The sequence below is a fragment of the Brassica napus genome, chromosome C3, assembly GCF_020379485.1.
Source record: "Brassica napus cultivar Da-Ae chromosome C3, Da-Ae, whole genome shotgun sequence".
NCBI lineage: Eukaryota > Viridiplantae > Streptophyta > Magnoliopsida > Brassicales > Brassicaceae > Brassica > Brassica napus.
Window position 1 is genome coordinate 55,349,659 of NC_063446.1, and position 19,271 is coordinate 55,368,929.

General features: G+C 35.6%; 3 protein-coding genes and 1 long non-coding RNA gene across 4 annotated transcripts; 3 read left to right on the top strand and 1 right to left on the bottom strand.

Moving 5' to 3' along the window:
* The first annotated feature begins 4,273 nt into the window (after positions 1-4,273).
* On the top strand, positions 4,274-7,338 carry LOC106361929 (pentatricopeptide repeat-containing protein At1g25360). Its single transcript, XM_048750820.1, has one exon. It carries the CDS (start codon positions 4,605-4,607, stop codon positions 6,963-6,965), a length of 2,361 nt encoding a protein of 786 aa, XP_048606777.1. The 5' UTR covers positions 4,274-4,604; the 3' UTR covers positions 6,966-7,338.
* A 5,204-nt stretch (positions 7,339-12,542) lies between these two features.
* Positions 12,543-14,079, bottom strand: LOC106360150. Its single transcript, XM_048750821.1, has 3 exons — positions 13,036-14,079; positions 12,889-12,957; positions 12,543-12,792 (listed from the first exon to the last, which is right to left on the bottom strand). Exons 1-3 carry the CDS (start codon positions 13,729-13,731, stop codon positions 12,778-12,780), a joined length of 780 nt encoding a protein of 259 aa, XP_048606778.1. The 5' UTR covers positions 13,732-14,079; the 3' UTR covers positions 12,543-12,777.
* Positions 14,080-15,247: 1,168 nt separating this feature from the next.
* LOC106360152 (protein phosphatase 1 regulatory inhibitor subunit PPP1R7 homolog) lies at positions 15,248-16,380 on the top strand. Its single transcript, XM_022697832.2, has 5 exons — positions 15,248-15,260; positions 15,381-15,604; positions 15,694-15,924; positions 15,993-16,139; positions 16,207-16,380. Exons 1-5 carry the CDS (start codon positions 15,248-15,250, stop codon positions 16,378-16,380), a joined length of 789 nt encoding a protein of 262 aa, XP_022553553.2.
* Positions 16,381-16,430: 50 nt separating this feature from the next.
* LOC125583606 lies at positions 16,431-17,367 on the top strand. The gene is made up of 3 exons (XR_007320642.1): positions 16,431-16,540; positions 16,628-16,762; positions 16,882-17,367. It is a non-coding gene; the product is annotated as an uncharacterized LOC125583606 (long non-coding RNA).
* Positions 17,368-19,271: the final 1,904 nt, after the last annotated feature.

Genomic DNA, 19,271 nt, shown 5'->3' on the forward strand with positions numbered 1-19,271 from the left:
AAGTCGAGTACATTCGACAATCGATGTTGTTTCGGTCGATCGGGCGGCGCAAAATGTACAAGGAAGAACGAGGTGATCAATCGACCAATCATCGGACAAAAAACGAAAACCTTTCTGCAATGATTTTACACCAGCTCAACGATACTGCTCCAAGTTTAGTGTCGCAGTGAACTGGAGACCTTTTGCGTGAAGGAAAAAGGAACACAACATCACGACTGATCGATCGATTTAATAACAAGTCGCAGACCAACCGACCGATTGACCGTGAATGGTCAGTCGAAGCAAGCCCAAACCCATTGTTCTCAAGACCAGTTCATGCAATCCTAATACGAAGAAACGCGATCAAAGGAAATGAACACTCCCCGCAAGGCCCATCAAACAATGGTATTTGGCCTGTCTACATCGACAATCCGGTCAAGACCGATTGACTTGACGGATTGATCGGACAGAACATTCACGACTGATCGATCGATTTAATAACAAGTCGCAGACCAATCGACCGATTGACCGTGAATGGCCAGTCGAAGCAAGCCCAAACCCATTGTTCTCAAGACCAGTTCATGCAATCCTAATATGAAGAAACGCGATCCTTCGTAAGAGGACTGGGGGGGGGGCTTACTGTTGGAGAGGAATTTAACACTCCCCGCAAGGCCCATCAAACAATGGTATTTGGCCTGTCTACATCGACAATCCGGTCAAGACCGATTGACTTGACGGATCGATCGGACAGAACATTCGATCGATCGGTCAGACCTGTTAACCGATTGAGTCGTTTAATCGACGTCAGCCCGACGAGCCTTCACTTCACTCGAAAGCCCACTTCGCTTAGACTTGGGTCAGGCTTCTAGGGCGAACTAACTTTAGGGCGAATGAAGGGAAGACCAACCGAGTCTATAAAAGGAGAAGATAAAGAATAGAGAAGGGGATCCGCAAACAGACACTAAGACGCTGACGACAAGATCTAGGGTTTACGACCGATCACTCTGCTTAGTGTTTCCGTCGGAGTCTTTCAACAAAGCTCCGACCTTTTCCTTCTTTCCTTAATCTCTTTGTAATCTCGTTCGTTTATCTCATATTGTAAATAAAAAGTCTTTGTAAGACCCACAAAACCGAGTTCATTTCATTATCGTTCGATTTACCAAACTCGTATTCAACATCGGAGTTATCTTCTCTGGGAGCCATGGCGCTGAAACTAACTGACAATTGCGAGTTGCGACAAGAGACGACCTCTAGGGTTTTATATACGTTGCTTTCTTCTCCGGTTTAGAATTTAACTATTACTAGACCCAGATCCGCGCGCCAGCGCGGATATGAATTTTTCAGTTTTTAATTATTTATTTTATTAAATGATGTATTTGTAATATTGTTCATATTATATTCATTAAGTAAATATTTTTTTTCTGCATCTTAAACTATCTATTTTTTTACGAATGTGTGATATCATATAAAAAAAATGAGTATAGAGTTAATTAGATAGTTTTAAAAACAAAAAATTTTCTTTCGTGTGCGATATCATATAAATAATGATCCGTCCAGTTAACAAAAATCATGATTATTTTCTGTGTAATTTTTTTTATTTTGACCATTTCCTTAAAACTATATTAAATTTTACATATTTTAATTAGAATATTTTTAATATCTTTACCTTTTTATTTGAAATGCAACTCAATATTTTTTTTAACAATTATAACAAAATATTTAAAAAATATTTTTAGAATTTGTTTGAAAAATATGAAAATTAAATTTTAAATTAAAATTATCCTAAAATATGATAAGTTTTGATGTAAACGAAAACTCATATTATGTCAAAAATAATGATATTCAATGATAATAACAATTTTAATTGATTATTAAAAAAATACATTTACAAAAATATTGTTTGAAAAAAAATTCATTTATCTTTCAAATATAAAATGAAAATATTATAATTAAATAATAAAAAATATAAATAAAAACCATAAATTTAGCAAATGACAACTGAGTTATATTATGCTAAAATTTTCTTTCTAACAATTTATCAAATGACAAATGAGTTATGAGCAAATAATACCATATAATTTTAAAAAACCATAGCTATTCTTAAATATTTTTTGAATAAATAATTATTTTTAAATTTAATCAACTGAAAATAATATCCGTACAATTGTGTGAGTCAAATTCTAGTTTTATTGATGCATGTTATATATTAGTGCTGCATGTTTTAGGTAACATTTTAATAATGCACGTTTTTAAAAATCTCCATTATTAAAATTATGCACGTAAGGATAACTCATGAGTTTTTTTGGTTAATTAAATGACATTATGTCCAAATTTATTTAAAGATATTTTACTAAGGTAACTGAAAAATACAAACAATAAAATAGGAAGTTTAAATTCATTTAAGCATATTTCATTAATGTAACTGAAAAGACAAGTAATAAATTAGACAGTTTTATTCGTTTTAGGATATTTCATAAATGCAACTGAAAAAGACAAGCACAAAAAAAGGAGTTTAATTAATGAAGTAAGAACATTTTCAAATGGGTTCTTCTCTTTTAATAATATAGATTATCCCAAAATATGATAAGTTTTGATGTAAATGAAAACTCATATTATGTCAAAAATAATGATATTCAATGATAATAACAATTTTAATTGATTATTTTTTAAAAAAATACATTTACAAAAATATTGTTTGAAAGAAAATTCATTTATCTTTCAAATATAAAATGAAAATATTATAATTAAATAATAAAAAATATAAATAAAAACTATAAATTTAGCAAATGACAACTGAGTTATATTATGCTAAAATTTTCTTTCTAACAATTTATCAAAATGACAAATGAGTTATGAGCAAATAATACCATATAATTTTTAAAACCATAGCCATTCTTAAATACTTTTTGAATAAATAATTATTTTTAAATTTAATCAACTGAAAATAATATCAGTACAATTGTGTGAGTCAAATTCTAGTTTTATTGATGCATGTTATATATTAGTGCTGCATGTTTTAGGTAACATTTTAATGATGCACGTTTTTAAAAATATCCATTATTAAAATTATGCACGTAAGGATAACTCATGAGTTTTTTTGGTTGATTAAATGACATTATGTCCAAATTTATTTAAGAATATTTCATTAAGGTAACTGAAAAATACAAACAATAAAATAGGAAGTTTAAATTCATTTAAGCATATTTCATTAATATAACTGAAAAGACAAGTAATAAATTAGACAGTTTTATTCGTTTTAGGATATTTCATAAATGCAACTGAAAAAGACAAGCACAAAAAAAAAAGTTTAATGAAGTAAGAACATTTTCAAATGGGTACTTCTTTTTTAATAATATAGATGATTTCCCGTGCTATGCAAGAAATTATTTATATAAGCTAAAATATTTACAATGAAAGATGTTATTTTAAATTAAAAAATAGAAGTTTGCTGATTATATCTTACAAAAGTCCAAGAAAAATGTAAAATTAATCTCTTTTCCAAAACCAAACAAAAATACATTACGTATGAAAAACAAATTTAAAGAAATAATATATTTTATACTGCTTAAGGACAATTATAGTTTCAACTTTAATTTTTGTAGATAATTGACATTGCAGTATCTTTTGAGTCTCTTCCTTCTCTTACTTTTATTTTTTTCGTTGTATCTTTTACATTTCTTCATTTTCATTGTTATAACATTTTTGTTCTAAAAAAGCTACAAATTTGGTAACACTATATATATAAATAAAAAGAAAAAAAATGTATATATTGATCTGAAAGAAAAAAAGGATAATACCAACATATTTCTATAAAACTAAAAACACATAGAAATTAATCTTACCAAGATATATCTTCTACGTGAGTCTTTCTGGGTTCTCTTATCACACGAGTTTGCTAAGTCTTTCTCTCCCTAACAAATTAAAATTATGCAAACATTATCTCATTAATCTACAACACTTTTTAGAAATTATAACTTTAATTCAAATGTAAGTACTTTTTTCATCCACAAAAGAAGACTTTCATCGAACAGCTTAACGTTTATGTTTAGGATATTAGTTTTAAATCCGGGATAGCAGAGCTCTAATTTTTTTCTTTTCGTTTTGAAAAAATAAGCTGAGAGATAGGAATATATTCCAATAGGGATATTCAACCTAAATTATACAGTAAGAGAAGAGATTATTTATTTGAGAAGAATAGAAGAATCATTCTAAGTAGATATAATAAACTTGTATCAGTTTTTTGCTTCCCTGAAAACTCAAAAAAGAAGAAGAGAAAGATATGAAACGATGGAGAAGAAGAGAAAATATAAAAAAAAACTTAACATTACATGGAAACGGAATGGATACGTGGAAGCAGAATCTAGATTTTTTTAAAAAAATAGGAAGTGGTTACATGTTGAAAAAGTATATTCATTTATACACATATATATATATATATATATTAAAATATAAGAAAATTTTATAAAATTTAGGATTGAAAATTATATGATTTAAACTTAAAATTAAGCATTGCATATTAAAACTGTGAAAATACCCATAAATTAAGGAATTATTTGGTTTTACGTTAACCAGATATGTCTGGTATAAAAAAAATAGATTGGTAAACCGAACCACAAAACATTGAAATGCAACCGAATCCAGAACTCATCCGAACCATAGCCAACCGCTACGCCGCGAACCTCACCCTCTGCTTCCCTCTCCGACGAACGTCTCTCCAACTCGCACGTGCCATCCACGCCAACTTCATCACCTTCGGATTCCAGCCACGCGCCCACATCCTCAACCGTCTGATCGATGTCTACTGCAAATCTTCTGAGCTCCGTTACGCGCGCAACCTGTTCGACGAAATCCCCGAACCGGATAAAATCGCCAGAACCACCATGGTCTCCGGCTACTGCGCCTCCGGTGACATCTCCCTCGCTCGCTCCGTCTTCGAGGAGACTCCATTGTCTATGCGAGATACTATAATGTACAACGCGATGATCACCGGCTTCGCGCACAGCCACGACGGGTGCTCCGCCGTGAACATGTTTCGCGAGATGAGGCGCGAAGGGTTCAGACCGGATAACTTCACTTTCGCGAGTGTTCTTGCTGGTTTGGCGCATGTTGTCGAAGAGGAGAAAGAGTGTGTGCAGTTTCACGCTGCAGCTATAAAGTCAGGAGCTGGTTCTGTTACTTCTGTTATGAACGCTCTGGTCACTGTGTATTCAAAGTGTGATCTTTTAAACTCGGCGAGGAAAGTGTTTGATGAGATCACTGAGAAAGATGAGAGGTCGTGGACGAGTATGATGACTGGTTATGTAAAGAAGGGTTTTTTCGATTCAGGACTAGAGTTGCTTGAACACATGGACGAGGGGATGAAGCTGGTTGCTTATAACGCTTTGATCTCTGGTTATGTTCATAGAGGGTTGCATCAAGAGGCGTTGGAGATGGTTAGAAGGATGGTTTCAAACGCAATTGAGCTCGATGCGTTTACTTATCCCAGCGTTATAAGAGCATGTGCTACTTCCGGGTTGCTTCAGTTTGGGAAGCAAGTTCATGCCTATGCGTTGAGAAGGGGGGATTTCTCGTTTCATCTCGACAACTCTTTGGTTTCGTTGTACTATAAATGTAATAAGTTTGTCGAGGCGAGGGCCATTTTCGATAAAATGCCGGCGAAAGACTTGGTTTCTTGGAACGCGTTGTTGTCGGGTTACGTTAGCTCTGGACACATAGGCGAGGCGAAGATGCTTTTCAAGGAGATGGAAGAGAAGAACATCTTGACGTGGATGATAATGATCTCGGGGTTAGCGGACAATGGGTTTGGAGAAGAAGGTTTGAGGCTGTTCTCTTGTATGAGGAAAGAAGGTTTCGAGCCGTGCGATTACGCCTTCTCGGGGGTGATCAAGTCGTGCGCTGTTCTTGGAGCTTATTGCAACGGGCAGCAGTTCCACGCTCAGCTGGTTAAGATTGGGTTTGACTCGAGCCTCTCTGCTGCAAACGCGCTTATTACAATGTACGCGAAATGCGGGGTTGTGGAGGAAGCTCGGCGGGTGTTTATAACTATGCCGTGTCAGGACTCGGTTTCTTGGAATGCTTTGATTGCTGCACTGGGACAGCATGGACACGGTGCTGAAGCGGTGGGTGTGTATGAGGAGATGTTGAAGGAAGGGATAAAGCCTGATAGGATTACGTTTCTTACGGTTTTGACAGCGTGTAGCCACGCTGGTTTAGTAGACAAGGGACGTGAATATTTTGATTCGATGGAGACTGTTTACTGTATACCTCCAGGTGCAGATCATTACTCGAGGCTGATAGATTTGCTATGTCGGTCTGGGAGATTCTCCGAAGCGGAGAGTGTAATCAAATCGTTACCTTTTGAGCCTACTGCACAAATATGGGAAGCTCTTCTCTCGGGTTGTAGAGTCTATGGAAACATGGAGCTAGGGATCATAGCTGCGGAGAAACTCTTTGAACTTATACCGGAACATGACGGGACCTACATGCTCTTATCGAACATGTACGCAGCTACTGGCAAGTGGGAGGAAGCGGCGAGGGTGCGTAAACTAATGCGGGATCGAGGAGTTAAAAAGGAACTGGCTTGTAGCTGGATTGAGGTGGAGACGCAGGTGCATAAATTTCTGGTGGATGATACCTCACATCCAGAGGCAGAAGCTGTTTACAACTATCTTAAAGAGCTGGGGAAAGAGATGAGGAGATTCGGGTACGTACCGGACACGAACTTTGTGTTGCACGACGTGGAGTCTGATGGTCACAAGCAAGATATGTTGATTACTCACAGCGAGAAGATTGCGGTTGCGTTTGGGTTGATGAAACTTCCTCCGGGACGAGCGATTAGGGTGTTCAAGAACTTGAGGACTTGTGGTGATTGTCATAACTTCTTTGTGTACTTGTCGCGTGTGGTGCAGCGTGACATTGTCTTGAGAGACAGAAAGAGGTTTCATCATTTCCGGAACGGTGAGTGCTCTTGCGGTAACTTCTGGTAGGCAAGGGCTTGCTTTTGTTACCAATTTATTTAGACTTCATTCTTACATTTTTGTTCATCGTTATAAATTCTTACATCTGAAGAAAATTGGGAAGAATCTGTTGCCCTACGCCTCTAAATTTCTATCTTTGTTGAGTTCAAAGAACACGTTTCCAGCTGGGACAGTTTTGTCTTTTTGGACATTCGGACTAGGTGGTCTATTAACACATCATAAGAGCAATAGCTCGACTGTGTCGTTGTTGTTTCTCTATTCATATCAAACTTCTGATTTTTAATTTTTTTTTTTCATGGATAGCTTCCACTTGCATGTAAAGATCACGAAAGACTATCTTAATTTATCCCAAAATAACTTGTTGAGATTCAACGATTAGCTTCTTCTTTTTCTTCAAGTAAGTCTTCATACGTGAGGTAATGAAACAAAATGGCTGATCAGTTTGTTTGCATTTCTTTCTCCTTATCTTTTTTATACTAAAGCACAAGTCACATCGCTAATCAAATTTTGACAAATGGAAAACACTTTAAAAAAAAATTGATTGAAAATAATTCTTTTTCATCCCTAATTTTTAGCAATTATATCTTGATATTTCATCCACGTTCAGAAAATCTCATTTCCACGATTTCAAACTGTTTTTCTCTTTTTTTATAACCCTCTGTTTTTTTTTTTTCAAAGTTACTTTTATATTTCATCGTTGCCATACAGACAACCAACACAACAAACCGAGTAATGCCCTGTGGAAACAACAGAAACAGAGCGCATAACCCCAAAAACAGAGGAGACTACACCCTCTCCTTGCAACCTTCGTACTCAACCCTCTGTTATCTCCCTTTTTTTCTATATTCCCCAATAAAAAAAAGATCTTATAATCTCTCTTAAATTTTCAATTTTGACATGTGTTTCTTTCGGGGCCGGCTCAAAAATTTGTTGGGCCCTATGCTATCTTTTTCTAAATTAGTGAACATAAATTTGAAACTTAAACCCATGTAAACCCTAAAACTTTAGGGCCTAAAATAAAAAATGTTGACTAAAAATGTAAAGACTAAAAATTTAGGACTCTAGAGAATAAATAAATGTTGACCAAAATGTAAAGACTAAAAATTTAGTACTCTAGAGAATAAATAAATGTTGACCAAAATGTAAAGACTAAAAATTTAAGGCCCTAAAAAGTAAAGAAAGGTTGACCAAAAATGTAGGACCCTATGCATTTGCACGCCTTGCACACCTCTAGAGCCGGTACTGGTTTCTTTATATCTTCTTTTTTTTTTTTTGTAACAGGCTTTCAATTAAAATGCGGAAAAGAAATACAAGTATGAGTTTTAGCTCATAAGTTTTTAAAAGTTTTCGACAAGCATAGAGTTAAAGAACCCTAGATGAAGATCCACAAACGAATCTTAGAGGAAAGAAACAGAAATGTATAAACTAGTGGTTGTTGTAACCTCGGCCACGACGACCTTTTTTACCTCTTCCACCGACATTCGTCCATTCCATTTCTTGCAGTTTTTGTGTTGGTTTTATTGCCCTCCCACCTCTAGTTGTATTATAACTAGAGAACGCTCCAACCACCTCAAAACCAGATCCTTTCTCATAAGTTATCGGGGTCTCCGATTCCCTATAGAATTGTTGTGAAATGTGGGTGGTTTGAGCTGTGTGGACAATTTGTTGCTCATTTACAAAAGATTCAGGGTCCTCTGAAATGATAGATTGTGATGGAATGACTTCCATAATAGGTGAATAAGAGAGAGCAACACTTGCTGCTGCTAATGTAGGGATAGTGACATCAATCTCTGAGCAAGAAGTAGAATGTACCTCATGCGATTCGGTGAATGGAGTGGCAATAGCCACCTCGGAAGGTGTTGCAATCGAAGACTCTCCTAGAGTCTCATGCGCTTGGTGAGCAGGTGGGGAGCATGATTTACGGTCCAAATGGTCCACAAGTGTATTGGCTGAGTTATGTACCAAAGTAACTATATCAACCACCGGGATCTTTTCATTACTGTCAAGACGTTCCTTAGTAACAGGAGCAGCATCACGAGGATTAGGAGGCTGTAGGCACCTTTTCTCCTTATGGCCTAGTGCTCCACATCTATCACAAGCGGTAGGAATCCAAGAGTATTCAACCTCTACTAAAAAAAATATTGCCTTGCTTGTCATCAAGAGCAATTAGCTTTTGGAATGGTTTATCCAACTCAACTTCCACTAAATTTTTTGCTTCTCCCATAAGTGTTGGATCTAAGCGTGGCTTGTGTGTTAACATCGGTTCCCCCAAACCCGATGCTATGTGGCTAATGCCTAACCTAGAGAAGCATGAATCTGGGATGTTCTTAAGAGTGACCCATACCGGTAGCGTAGAAATCTCAGGGATTTTGAAAGAGGTTACTGGATTCCAAGGAGATACAAAGAGGAGACAATCATCGACGTGCCACACACCTCGCTGGATAATCCACTTACGAGTATTTTCATGTTGGATATGAAATAAAAAAGTGGAGTCCCCTATCTTCAGACAGCTTATCCTACATTCTCGACCCCATAACCTATTCAACACATCATGAATAAGACCTCCAGGCGTGCTAGAACACCTATGAAACTGTCCCACAATATATTCTTCCTTATTCTCAGGTCCTAACTTAAGTACCTTAGAGGGAATAGTCACTTGTGGGGTTCCATCTAGACGAAACGTCGGCTCAGTCGCACGAAATAAGTTCCTAGAAGATTGGTTCATTCTGGCAGCCCATGGGAACCGAAGACTTCCATCTTCCTTGAGAGCGGGAGGTGGGATTTTATCTACCGGCATTTGCGTCACTAGTTTCTTAGAAACTGTCACCCGACCCTTCTTCTTGGAACCATTGACAATAGTTTCACCAATCGAAAGCCAGAATGAGTATTTGCAGGTTTTGGAGGAGTCGGTGATGGCGTGAAATGAAGTGGCTTTGACCACGCACCCAAGGAGCGAACAAAGGTGGGACCTTTATATGAATCATCATCAGGTGCTTCTTCATCAATCTCATGTTCATCAACTGCTTCTTCTTCTACGGTGATATCACCTGCGTCTTCTTCGACGGCGAGAGGCCCAGATGCAGGAGGGGAAACAATGGCTGGAGGAGACGCAATCATCTGACCTTCGTGTTCAACCAAATTCATCGCTGGAGGAGTCATCGGATCTTCGATCTGGAGAGAGTGAGGTTTCAATCGAGTCTGGAAAGTCGACGGAGGCCAGAGTCGACGGTTGTGCCGTCGATTTGATGCAGAGAGTCGTGCCTGTGAAGTTCACCGCGAGAGAGATTAGGTCAGGCGCGTGTCTATAACGCGCCGCGAGAATATAGAAGTGGTTGAAAATTTTTTCGCGAGAATATAGAAGTGGTTGAAAAAAATTTCTTTCTGCAACAATTTTTTTTCTTCGTCTAGATTAGTACTTAAAAATCATTTATCGACAAGATTTTATATTGATTTGGTGGAATTATGGGAAGCAATTGATACTGGTACGATAATGGTCACGGTTTAGAGAGAGTATAGAGCATAAAATATTTTTCTCCTGGACCATAACTACACTCTCGGCATTATACGAAGCATAAGGTTTTGGCCTTGACAAAGAAGGTTTTGCATGTTTTCAATTCTCTACAATTTTTCTTTTGATTTGTTGACTAATTTTTCATTTGTTGAATTTTTTTTCCAGTATTCCTTACAGCAATCGCGGATGCTAAAGCTATTGTTGAACATATCATAGAGTTTGAATTTCTGAATCCAAAGGTCAATTTACTTTATTTAATCTTTTTTTTTGTTGCTGAAACTTAACTTAATTATTGCCAGACAATTCTGTTTAATGTATAAAAGGCAAGCTAAAGTTTTAAATTTTGATCTTATAAATTCAACAAACTAATGTGGGTTAATTTTGTTTAAATGTATGCTTTTTGAAAGAAAAAAAAAAGATGTTAGGTAAATTAACATAAAATGTCAATTTTAATCTATAAAACTTTAATAGTAAATTTATTACATTCATCCTATCTAAATTTTGCACTCAGCTACATTAAGTATTTGTTATTCTGTATGTAATAGTCAAATATTGTATTTCAAGTATATTTTGTATTTTGGTATATATTTTATGTACTTTTGAAAAATTCTACAAACATGTATCAATTTTATAATGAAATCAAAGTTATTGGTTTATCCCTTTAACCGTTTTGTTTCAATGCATGTACCTCTAATATCATGTGCCACTGTTCATACAATATTTTAAATAATATTTACTCTTATTGAAAATTTATGACGATGATTAACAAATTTTGAAAAAAGTGAATTGACCTACGCACAGGTGGTAATACTAGTGAAGCCATAAATACTAAGCATAACTTGCTTCCAGAGGAAACCAATCCCCCTCTAACAATACCCAAGTTTTTCTTTCCTAAACCTTACTCGCTCTCAACGTTAATTCTTCAATATCCATCTCATTCAATTCACCCAATAGAGGTCAAACCTAGTATGAGCTAAGAGTTTAGGTTAGTTCTGTCTTGAATGGCTAATTATGTCATGGATCAAACTCTAACGACTTCCATAAGAAAAAAAAAAGAAACAAAATTGCAACTATATGTTGCTAATTTTTTATATATAAACATTTAAACTAAAGTGGAGCAGTGGATACAAAAAATGCAAATATAGGTGAAAATATAAACAGTTAAAATTCCACACAAATGTCCACAAATTCAAGTACTATCTTAGTTGTCATTTCAGATTAATACGCAAAAAATATTTAATTTTACATATTTTCAAAATAAAAACATTATTACCTATACATCTAACCATATTTCAACCAATCAATAGAAAAATAAACAAGAAAATATTGTTAATAAATTTTACACTGAAATTTTAAAACGACACTTATTTTGAAATGAAAATTTTATTCTATAACGACAATTAAACTGAAACGAAAGAATTATCTTCTCTCTAAATCCCACAATTCTTAACCAATTATTTATATATTTTATTCATTCGTAGCTTCAGATTATTGTAAACTTAAAACTCAACTATTTATTAGTGTTTGCCATAAATTTCACCATAGTGATAGAGGGTGGTGAGCCAAGGAGAGCCCACCTTCGAAGAGTCAAGTTAAGCACAACGAGAGCCCACCCAATATCTGGTTAAACCAAACCGGCAGAGAACGAGTCAGAGCACTCAAAACTCGGGAAAGCAGAACGAAGCCGACGCGGGAAAAAAGTTAAGTCCCCACATTGGTTTCAACTCTCAACTTTTCCTAGGAATCAAAAACATACTTGCAGCCTTTTCAAATTTAACGGTGTGTTTTTTAATCATTACTAGCATACAAGCCAAAGGAAACTTCTTGCAAATACTCAATTCTCAAAGGAAACATTGACCCAGAAAACTCTCTTCTTCACACATAAATTAAGCTGTTACTAGATCTGTAACTGCAGTTTGATGCATATAAGTAGTAGATGAAAAGACAAAAGCCTTTTTTGTTTTTCCTCTGTCGGTTCATCAATCTCTGATTCATTTTTCATGTGAGAAATCTGAGAGAAGACTTGAAAGCTAAAAGGAGAAAACATGATCCATGAAGGCTATTGCTTCTTGATCTTTTTTTTTTGTGAAATGAAACTTTATTATGTATTTAATCAACAGGAACCTACAGTATCTCTCCTCCATAGCGTTTTATACAGTTTATTCAGAGAAGAAAGAATCAGTGAGAGGAAACGAAAAAAACTAGCAGAGCGAAGGTAAGAAGGGCAGCTTCAAGGCTTGACCACAATTAAAAATATTGACAACCCTTTGAAACTTCAACGGCAACTGAATTACACAATCTTTTTCATCATCATCTCTGCATATTCTGTAAAGAAAAAAGCAAAAAAGATTCACAACTTTTTTCAAAAACTATAAAGGCTGATGATTTAAAAAAGATAACAACAAAGGCGTATTATAAAACCTTGGTTTCTTCTGGGACCTTGTATGCATCAAGCGTCACTTCAGTCAGATAAAGCCCAGGATGCAAGCTCTGTAGCCATGTCAAAGCAAACAAGAAAATAATAAATCAACTTTTAATCAGATCAGATCATATCAATCAATTTTTTACATCGAGCTTTTTCTGAACGGTTCTCGGCCGCTTCTTCGGCCGGCGCGGTGGCCGGTGACCAAAAGCCGCCATGAAATCCTCCTCGATCTCCTTCTTCGACAGCTTCACGGAGAACTTGGGCCTCATCGTCGTCTCGGCTTCTTCCACCACACCGCCTCTCGGCGGCGACGGATTCACTGTCCTCTCCTCAACCGGTTCCTTGCACGCTGCTGCTCTTCTCTTCCTCAGATTCCACGGCTTCGCCGGAGAAACCTCCTTCTCCTTATCTTGGCCGGAGCCATCGGGTTTCCGCTCTTCTTCGCGTTGCTCCTTGAGAGCATACATGGATTGAGTGATCTTGTCCCTCACCGTCTTCAGATCCGACATGATCTTCACCCTGAACTCCTCGATCCCTTCCTCCTCCTCCCCGCCGCCGTTCTCCGCAGATTTGAACGGTGCGCGGCGATGTTGGTTGTTGCTGTTGCTCCGATGCTCAGACTGGAACCTAAACGGGATCGAAACAGAGGAGCCGGCGAATCGCAAAGACGAAGATCGCCGTCGGAGTCGATGATCGCCGGAACTCGTGGAATCGTCGATCTTCATGCACTTGAGGTGTCGCTGGCTCCCCCACCTCAAGTTCGATAGCGTGAAATTATGGAGACTCTTCGGTGGCTCCGGTCTCCTCGTCGTTGTCGTCATCTCACCGCGCAATACCATTTGATCGGGCGCGCGCACTGTCTTCTTCTTGTTCTCTAAATCTCTTCTCTTTCCCGCCGAAGCTCGATCACTTTCTGGGAACAATCGCTCTTTCGAAGATCGCCGGAAAATTCAACCGGCGGTGGTTTTTTTTTCTTATTTTCTTTTCTTTTTTTTTTGTTAACGATGCCGTCAGAGAAAAGGCTAAAGCTTCGTTTTTTTATATATACGGAGGAGGAGGATGCAGAGTCTTTTGGTGGATCGGAGGGTAGTCTCGGTAATGTAATTGAATCTACGCTAAAATGCGCATGTGCTCGGGTTTTTATATTTTCCCGGGTTCGGAACATTTCCGTTTTTGTAAGTGAGTAGTGACTTCACAGCCGTCGGATTTTCTAATCTTTCATCTTAGCCGTTTAATCGTAACTCACCGCACAATCTCAGTCGGAGTTTTCCTTCTTTTTTCTCTTCTCCGTTTTGCAAATTCGTAATCGAGAGAGATAATCTACTTTTACTAGGTTAATTCAAATTTTACATATACCAATTTTTATTTTATTAAAATTTTCAATATTATCTTTTTTTTATCAAAATATTTTTTTTTTCTTTTCGATTTAGTTTATTTCTTCCATAATTTTATTAATTGGAAACTGAATATAGTTTTCAGAGAGATGAATACATATTATCTGTAATCTGTTCACAATGTGAACTTCCAATCTTATAAGTAAAAATGATATACTTAGCAACATGCATATTAGAGAAATCATATAAAACATATGTGACGCTCATTAAGTTTATGTGGACGGTTGGTCGGTCTCTGTTAGACAAATGCTTCTTCAGTTTAATGTATCATTAAGTTACTTTCAAAAAAAAAATGTTATCATTAAGTTGGGACATATTTTGCTAGAGAAACAAATCTCAAAAGACGTAGGAGGTGTATTCAATGGAGAGTTTTAGGTGATTTGTGCTAAAATAACAAATCCACTATAATTGAAACATGAATTTTAAAAACTCATTTAAAATCCAATGTTATTGAACTTGACATTTTATAAAGTACTCTGCAATCTACTGTTATTAAAAATATTTTAAGTTGGAGAATTTTAAAGTTTACAGGTGATTTTAGAGTGTTTGAGTGGAGTTTCTTAGTTAAAAAAATTAAAATTCAAATCTCATAGTTTTAGGTGATATTCTAGAGTGGTTTAACAAAAATCATTTTATTCTCTGCAATTCCTTAAAATCATCTAAAACTTCATTAAAAATCAATTCACCTCAAATTTTAGATTGAATACATCCCTTTAGCATGTAGTAATTTTTTTTTATCAAAACTAAATTGAAACGTTTCCATATTTATCCAAAGGTCAGTTTGAAGTCAACTTTCCATTTGTTTGGAGCGTTGGTATCTAAACTATACTAAAAGGTCAATATGGAGTGTTTCTAGCATGTACACGTAGGCTAATATATTTAACCAATCAAGACATTCCAATAATACACGCTGGCAAAAGACACGAGGCTCTTGCTTTCGTATGGGCTCTGCTGTGTTCCGATGGGCTTCGTCTGTTAGCATTGGGCTTTGCTACCCGGTTCAATTAAAAAAAAAAAATTCAACCCAAGACGGATAACACGAGGCTCTACGCTTCTCGCTCTTCGTCTTCACCGTTTCTTCACCATCGTTTCAGTTCTCTCGATCCAGAACTCCACAATCAATACTCCACTACATCTCGATTCAATCGAGTTACCTCCGACGCTAACTGACCTGGATCTCACGGTGAACCGTTTATCGGAACTGGACTCGAGGATCGCTCACCTCTCTATGCTCAAGAAGCTTTCTCTTCGCCAAAACCTAATCGAACACTCCGCCGTCGAGCCTCTCTCTCGCTGGGACGCCTTGTCCGATCTCGAGGTGATTATTATCATCCACTCTCTGATTCTGCGAATTTCACAAATATGATCTCTCGAGGCCTTACGATTGATAGTCATTTGTATATGTAGGAGCTGATTCTCAGAGATAACAAGCTAGCGGAAGTACCAGATATAAGCATATTCTCAAGGCTTTTGGTCTTTGACATATCTTTCAATGAAATCACTTCGTTGGAAGGATTATCAAAGGCCTCTAGCACGTTGAAGGAGCTCTATGTGTCTAAGAATGAAGTTAACAAGATTATGGAGATTGAACACTTGCACGACTTGCAGATTCTTGAGCTAGGGTCCAATAGATTGTGGGTTTGGATTTGTCCTGATTACTTTACAATGTTTTAGCAATGAATATGAAAGCATTGAGGTTTATTCAGGTGATGGTGAATATGGAGAGCTTGACAAAGTTAGAAGAGCTGTGGCTGGGAAGAAACCGTATCAAAGTTGTGAACTTGTGTGGGCTCAGATGTATTAAAAAGATTAGCTTGCAGAGCAATCAATTGACCTCTATGAAAGGATTTGAGGTGTGTGTTGTTTTACTCTTACCATCATTTTACTAAATCTGATGCATTGAAAAAAATATGTGGACAGGACTGTGTTGCTCTTGAAGAGTTGTATCTGAGCCATAATGGTATCTCAAAAATGGAAGGCTTGAGTGCGTTGGTTAACCTACGGGTATTAGACGTGTCGAACAACAAGCTCACATCAGTTGATGACATCCAGAGCCTCACAAAGTATTTCACTTTTCCTTTTCTTCAGGACTGACTTTTTTATTTTGGTGATTTTTTGTTTGTTTACGTTCTGACTTTTCCTTTACCTGTAGGCTGGAAGATTTATGGCTTAATGACAACCAGATAGAAATACTTGAAGCTATCACATAAGCTGTTGAAGGCTCTAAAGCTAACAACTTTCCCGGATTCTCCATGTAGTTAGTCATTAAAACCCTTTTATTAACTTATTTTTTTCTAACAATATAATATGACTTCCGACAATTTGATTAATCACTGTATAGAAAATGGATGCTAATGTAACTGCAAACTGTGTTCATCCTGGAATCGTGAGAACGCGTCTCACAAGAGACCGAGACGGCCTCATCACTGATTTTGTCTTTTTCTTGACCTCTAAGCTTTTGAAGTCCGTTCCTCAGGTATCTAAGTCAAATCAATATTTGATCGATTTTCATTTATAAATCATATATTTAGAATTATCCAAACTAACGTACGACATCATAAAAATAGCTTACTGATCCCTGTTAATTATTTATAGGCAGCAGCAACGACATGCTGCCTAGCAACGAGTCCGAGATTGAGGAACGTGTGCGGCAAATACTTTTCAGACTGTAATGAAGCTCGGACTTCTAATCCGGATCGTGCAATCTTAAAGCTCAGAGACTATGGACTGCTTCTGAGTTGTTGGTCACTCCAGCTTCCACTCCCGATGTTTATCAAACCTTTAACTACTTTTTAACCAACGATGCTATGTATGTGTAAAGCCTTTCCAAGCTTCTTGGTTGTGAAATGTTTTAGATCATTTGGAGGAGTAATAAAGTTTATATGTTATCACTAATCACATATATAGATTGAAGAAAGGCAACACAGGCAGATATAAACATTGGCACGCCAATGTATATATGTACCACAAAGACAACTATTAAGTTATCATCATATTAAAATCTAGGGGGCATTAAGCACACGCCTAACAAAAAAATATTTAAAACACACTGTGTTAGTGTTATCGGCTAAACAAGAGTTTGTTTTTAAGATTTTTGTAAGAACATAGTTTGTTTTTAAGATAATATTGGCTTTTTAATATGCTTTTGCATACTCATTGCATAATTATATTATATGCACTTGCAAGACATCTTCAGTCCTATATTATACTCAAATTTTATGTGGTGTTTCCAAATCTACAGAGTGATGCTCTGGTTTATATGATTTAAAGACTAATTTTTGGTGGTGTTTTAAAAAAAATTGGATTAGTTTGGTTTGTGTTTTATTTTTCTTTGTAATGTGTTTCCATGAGCTGGTTTTGAGAAAAATAATTTTTTTTGTTGTTTGATATTTTTATTCAGTTTATTTTTTTATCATAAAAAAGTTTGGTTTTGTAAAAATAACCGATTTAAATCATCTATTTTAATCAGAAGCCATGTAAAGCAATTTCATTTCTCTTAATTCCGTTGATATTTGATCAAAAAACATTTCTTAACCTAAAGCTAAAAAATTTAGTTTTCAGCCTCCTTGATAAAAGAATTTTGGTTAGTGTATCAAATCAATATTGTATAGCCGTAAATTAATTATACAAAATGGAATTATTTATCATTTGAAATAAACAATGCAAAAAGCCTGTATATATGTCAGTTTGTATTTTTTTGTAGAGAGGTCAGAAATTGAAAATGTAAAATCAATAATTCTAAATACATAAAAAAGTTTTAAATTAAATGTAGATTTAACAATTGTTTTGTATGAAACAAAAGATTTTAGCTGAAACTTAAGAATATTGACTATTCATAACTTTCCGTTCATTTTAATAATAAATAAACAACAAAGAGTAAGGAGTTGAATGGTTGTTCTGAAGTTTTTGTTTTTGTTTTTACTTTAGAAAATAAGCTGTGAATTGTTTTGTTTTGGCTTTAATTGTTTTGCTATATATCTATTTTCAAAGCACTAAATGAAATCTTTAGAAAATTTGATTTTGAAAACTAATATATTATTTTTTTTTCAAAAAAACTTTATACTATATCTTTAATTTTAAAAGATAAAATACGATTGTTTTAAAAATAAAAATTTTAGAAAAAAGTGGATGTCTAAAACATTTACCACCATTACCAATCAACCCTTGAGTTTACTCATTTCAAATTCGTTGGAGAACATAATAAATTAATTTCCGTATTATTACTTATGTTTTTGGTAGTCAATTTTGAAATAATACATATACATGCTTTTATAAAAAATAAACAAGCTAAAATTAATTAAAAATTATAAGAAGAAATTTACCCGGGCGTAGCCCGGAGAAATACCCTAGTTACTCTAGTAAGGAAACTGATGCTCATGTAAAGAGGATATTATCAAAACAGCAAAACTATTAACTATTGCCCAACTTCTCAGAAACAGAAAATGTGAATCTAAAGATGACTCTGACTGTATTTTAAGTATGATTTATAAAGTATTGGCCATCTCACTGTATTTGATATTATGAGTTGTGAATTCTAATTATGTCCAAGGAATCCACATGTAATCACCGGCCTTAACTAATCAAGATTCAGCACTGTTGTTCCTTTTGGATACGTAAAGAAGAATATATAGTGATAACATGCATGATTAAACCTAGCTTATTGATCTTGAATCGAATCCGACTACCAATGTAACCGACTCTCTACCGTACAACACAATGGAATCTGCAACTTGCTTTGAACTTCTGGATCAAGAACCACTAGACTAAATCAATATAAGTAGTGAAACATTATTAGTGAATTGTCTTTTCTATACATTTTTCCTAAGGATGTACTTTTGGTTATCCATTTTATTTGGATTAAAAGATGAATTTTACCTTTGGTAATTTGTTTTCTCAGCCAGATTGTGGCTATGCAGCCTTATGTTTGACACTGCAGCCAACCAGAAATTGTAGCCCCCTCTTGAGTACACACTAGAAACTATGTC

Excerpts from the sequence above, each read along its gene's own strand:
- LOC106360152 (XM_022697832.2), top strand. Across the intron at positions 15,605-15,693 it reads ACGCCTTGTCCGATCTCGAG|GAGCTGATTCTCAGAGATAA; the intron begins GTGATTATTATC and ends TTGTATATGTAG. Across the intron at positions 16,140-16,206 it reads CCTCTATGAAAGGATTTGAG|GACTGTGTTGCTCTTGAAGA; the intron begins GTGTGTGTTGTT and ends ATATGTGGACAG.
- LOC106360150 (XM_048750821.1), bottom strand. The coding sequence starts at position 13,731 with ATGGTATTGCGCGGTGAGATGACGACAACGACGAGGAGACCGGAGCCA. Across the intron at positions 12,958-13,035 it reads CCGTTCAGAAAAAGCTCGAT|AGCTTGCATCCTGGGCTTTA; the intron begins GTAAAAAATTGA and ends ACATGGCTACAG.
- LOC106361929 (XM_048750820.1), top strand. The coding sequence starts at position 4,605 with ATGCAACCGAATCCAGAACTCATCCGAACCATAGCCAACCGCTACGCC.